The 3,924-nt window shown below is 57.4% G+C and overlaps 1 protein-coding gene across 1 annotated transcript; it reads left to right on the top strand.

The window, feature by feature from the left end:
* The first annotated feature begins 2,310 nt into the window (after positions 1-2,310).
* LOC119315187 (zinc finger CCCH domain-containing protein 14-like) lies at positions 2,311-3,625 on the top strand. Its single transcript, XM_037589857.1, has 4 exons — positions 2,311-2,366; positions 2,462-2,670; positions 2,791-2,851; positions 2,935-3,625. The coding sequence occupies exons 1-4, from the start codon at positions 2,311-2,313 to the stop codon at positions 3,623-3,625; spliced, it is 1,017 nt and encodes a 338-aa protein (XP_037445754.1).
* The last annotated feature ends 299 nt before the right edge of the window (positions 3,626-3,924 follow it).

Below are 3,924 nucleotides of genomic sequence, written 5' to 3'. Positions count from 1 at the left end.
GGAGGGCCGGCACCGGCGCTACCTCTGCTCCCATTGTCGGCGGCTCTCCCGGCCAGCTGCCGTCGTCCCCGGCGGCGGCGCCTGCATCCCTGCCGGGGCCAGATCAGGCACCTCTGGAGCTCCTGCGGACTGGGTTTCTGCAGCATGTGGCGAGTCCCTGCTTGGTCGTCACGGCACTTGATGCCCAGGAGCCGGCGCCTAATGGTGTGGGCACGTGGGGTTCTACTGCCAATGACAAAGTGGAGGAGGACGAAGAAGAACTGGTGCCACAAGATGCCTCCATGGTCTTCGACTCCACCCTGGTCCCTACAACACAGCTCGCTGCCAATGGCTTGGGCCTGACCGCTGCCCAGTCGGGTGTGGGACGTGTGCCGGAGGTGTGCGGAAGATGGCAAGAGGTGTTGCCCCGGCGTGGTCTGCGTCGTCCAATGTTGCCGGCCCCGGCAGTTGCTCCTCGCCCCATCCCTGCTTGGATGCATGGTCGATGCTGTAGATGCCTCGCTCGTGGGCACCGTGCGGCTGAGTGCAGAGATCCATTTCGGTGCTCCCGTTGTTTGGAGAACTGTCACCGTGCACGCGGATGCCGCAATCCATGTCGTCCTCTAAGCTCGTTGTCTTGCCTTGCTGTGCAGCCATTAGTTGGTACCGTCCATCGTCCTGCTTCAGCTTCATGTGAGAGTCCGATGAAATCCACGCTCCCATCTAAGGTGCTTCCTCATGGGTCTTGGGCGTCTGTCGTCTCTGCTACTGTTGGCTCGACAACCCAGCCTGACGTGATGTTGCAAGCTGCTCTGGCTGATCAGACTGCGCTGCTGCAGGGTTGGATGGCACGGGCTGAGAGCTTTTTGGAGAGAGCAGAGGCTGCTTTGGGAAAGCTCACCCTTGTGTCGACTGTGTTGCCGACCGCTCTGACGTCATGCCCTCCTGGTGTGGTCGGTGTTGCCTCCACGAAGGAAGGGAGCCAAGAGCTATATGGGTGTTTCTCTCCTCATGTTGGAGATATCTCATCAGCACCATTGACCTTGTCTCCTGTGTTGCGTACTAGTGAGGGTGAGCCCATCGCCGTGCCCGAGGCTCCAGTTCTGCAGATCATGCCCGGCCTACAAGAGCTATATTTGTGCCCTGTTTCGCCTTTGTCTGTGGAGCGCGTGGAGGTGGACTCTTCGGTGACCTCGTGTGAGGGGTATGTTTCGCCTCTGTCATGTGAGCAACTGGAGGTGCCTGAGTCAGTGTCAGTGGTTCCCGTGGGCGATGTTGTCATGCCGGTGGTTTCTGTGGCTGATAATGTTGATGCGGTCTGTATGTTGGCGCTTGACTCTTGGGAGCCCAGCCAGCCGCTCGCCTTTGTGGACCGCGGAGGTTCCGACGTTGTGGTCACCCACTCGCAGGTGGCCGTTGGGAAGGTGTCTGTGCGTGACAAGGTCGATGAGATTTTCTTCGAGTTAGAGGTTCACAGCTTCCTCAAGCATTTGGAGGCGGCTTGTCCTGGATCCGGCAAGGCGATTGTGGAGGAGGCTCTTATCAAGAGCAAAAGTAAGAAGAGTGGTGGCGCAGGAAAGGCGTCCGCAGCTGCTTGATGTATGGTCATCAGTCTCTTCAGTTGTCCATATGGCCTGACTTGTCTTTGTGGTCTTGGTGGTGCTCGTGGTTTCCGGCCGAGGTACTCTCGTTGGGGGTGTCTATGCGATGTAGCTTTGTGGAGGTTGGTGGTCGTTATGTGTTGGGTATGATTGTCTGGCTGATTGTGCTTATGGGGTTACATGTTATGTGAGTAGTCCTCATGTGGTAGGTTTGTATTGGTTTTCGTCCGGTTTTCCATTAATTAACTGGACAACTCTCTTCTCCTTAATTAATCGATGAGGCAAATCTTTTATCTCCATTTCGAAAAAAAAAAGCTTGGGGAGAAGATCCGCGTGCCGTTGCAGCCCCTGGGGAGTTGAAGTCGAGGAAGCTGAATGTGCATGCAGCGGCTCAACCCAATCGTCGCGATGGATCAACGTCACAAGCGACGCCTCGTTCCTGCATGCGCGACTGCACCAGAGGCAGAGGCTCTTGATTGGCGATCGAGCTTGCGCCGGGACTTGTCCGGTCAATCAATTTACCAGTAACGCTCCCCTACCATTACCATAGGAGGAGGGCGCCGGCGGCCGTACGTCCACTGGCCTTCCCCACCCCAGGGGTATTTAGTATTTACATACCGCGACTTCTCTGCTCCCAGCTTTTTTCACGCCATTGCCTACTTCTTCTTGGCGACGCAGTGAACCACCATAGAAACAGCATGTATTAGACTGAACTTTGGCTGCCGGCGACATGAGCTCGGCGACTCCTGACGATGGCGTTGTTCCTCCCTCCGTCACCATGCCCAGGTACGCACGCCTGTTCATGCTGCATGCGACTGTCCATCGTGGTTAGTTCCTACCTGACTGATCTGATAGATCTGACCGGGGCCGATCAATGTAAGGGAGGGGCAGAGGATCATGTACTCGAGGGAGCTCCTGCTCGCCGTCGGCAGCTCCGACGACTGCAAGGTGCTGCCCGCCGGCGTCGACCTGTCTAAGCACCCCGATGACGTGAAGCTCCGGGTTCGCGCGGAGGCTTGGGCCGCCCGCTCGGTTGGAAGAGCAGCACCTGGACGCCAGGGGAGGCCGGAATTGCCTCAGCGAGCGCGAGGTGAGTCGATTGGTGTCCAGGCGAAAGAAACTGGCTTCGTCGTTTCGTCTTCAGATTTTCCATTCAGTGCCAGCATCTTATGTACTTTGAACCGCATGATCGGTTGTTTTGGTGAAGCAGAGCCGGAGTCTTTTGAAGCAGGCGTAGGAAGCAAATCGAAGCCATGCATCAGATTCTTCAGGTACTCAAATACTTCAACAGTTCCTGTTCTGTTTGCATTGTGCTGGTTCGGTTGTTTATCCGCATGATGTTCCCATCGTGCAGTACCGCAGGTTGCCGCTTTGGTGACAACTGTCGCTTCATCCATGACATCCCCGGCGGCTACCTGGCCGTCGAGAAAATGGGCATCCTGAGTGGCGCAGCTCCTGCTCCTCCACCAGCACAAGGCGAGGAGAAGCCCGGCAAGCATTTGTCCACGCACAACGCGACGCCACCACCTATGGAACCAACTCCCACCGGTGACCATGCGCATCAAGCACAGACGGCGCCCGACCCCCGCAAGGAAGCGGTGGCGAGCTTCGGCGCTTCGTCGACGGCCAAGATCAGCGTGGACGCGTCCCTCGCGGGCGCCATTATCGGGCGTGGCGGAGCCACCATAAAGCTGATATCCCGGGCCAGCGGCGCCAGGCTGCGCGTCCGCGACCACGACTGGGACGCCGACTTGAAGAACGTGGAGCTGGAGGGCACGTTCGATCAGATCAAGAACGCTTACGACATGGCCATGGAGCAGCTGATCCACGTTGTCAACCATGACGGCGGCGGTGCCCCTTCGCCTGCGGCGGGAGCAAACACGACGTCCCACGGCGGCGGATGGCAATTAGACAGTTTCAAGACCAAGCTGTGCGGGCACTTCGCCAGGGGATGCTGCACCCACGGCGACGGGTGCCGCTTCGCCCACGGCGAGGGCGAGCTGCGCAGGCCGGTTCCTGCTCCTCGTGATCCGGGTGGTTGGTAGCGATCGACCGGTTGATGTGATGTGACGACTCTGATTGAAGTCGTGGACTTTCTGCCTGCTCTTGCGCTTATGTGAATGTTCCGCCTTGCTCTGTCAGTTTGTGACGACCTCATGTGCGCTAGCTGCTTGTTGCCGTTGGGGTAAACCGGGTATTTCATTTGTCAGCTGTTCGTGTTGCAACTTGCAACCCAAATCATTTTCTGCTTTGACGCAGAGGTGTTCGTTGTCTTTTTTCAGCGTTCACAGGAGGTACAAAACATCCTAAATATCATACTCCCTCCGTCTCAAAATAAGTATCT

The sequence above is a fragment of the Triticum dicoccoides genome, chromosome 6A (genome assembly GCF_002162155.2).
Source record: "Triticum dicoccoides isolate Atlit2015 ecotype Zavitan chromosome 6A, WEW_v2.0, whole genome shotgun sequence".
NCBI classification, from domain to species: domain Eukaryota; kingdom Viridiplantae; phylum Streptophyta; class Magnoliopsida; order Poales; family Poaceae; genus Triticum; species Triticum dicoccoides.
This window is presented reverse-complemented; position numbering and strand designations above follow the sequence as displayed.

Excerpts from the sequence above, each read along its gene's own strand:
- LOC119315187 (XM_037589857.1), top strand. The coding sequence starts at position 2,311 with ATGAGCTCGGCGACTCCTGACGATGGCGTTGTTCCTCCCTCCGTCACC. Across the intron at positions 2,367-2,461 it reads CCCTCCGTCACCATGCCCAG|GGAGGGGCAGAGGATCATGT; the intron begins GTACGCACGCCT and ends GATCAATGTAAG. Across the intron at positions 2,852-2,934 it reads CCATGCATCAGATTCTTCAG|TACCGCAGGTTGCCGCTTTG; the intron begins GTACTCAAATAC and ends CCCATCGTGCAG.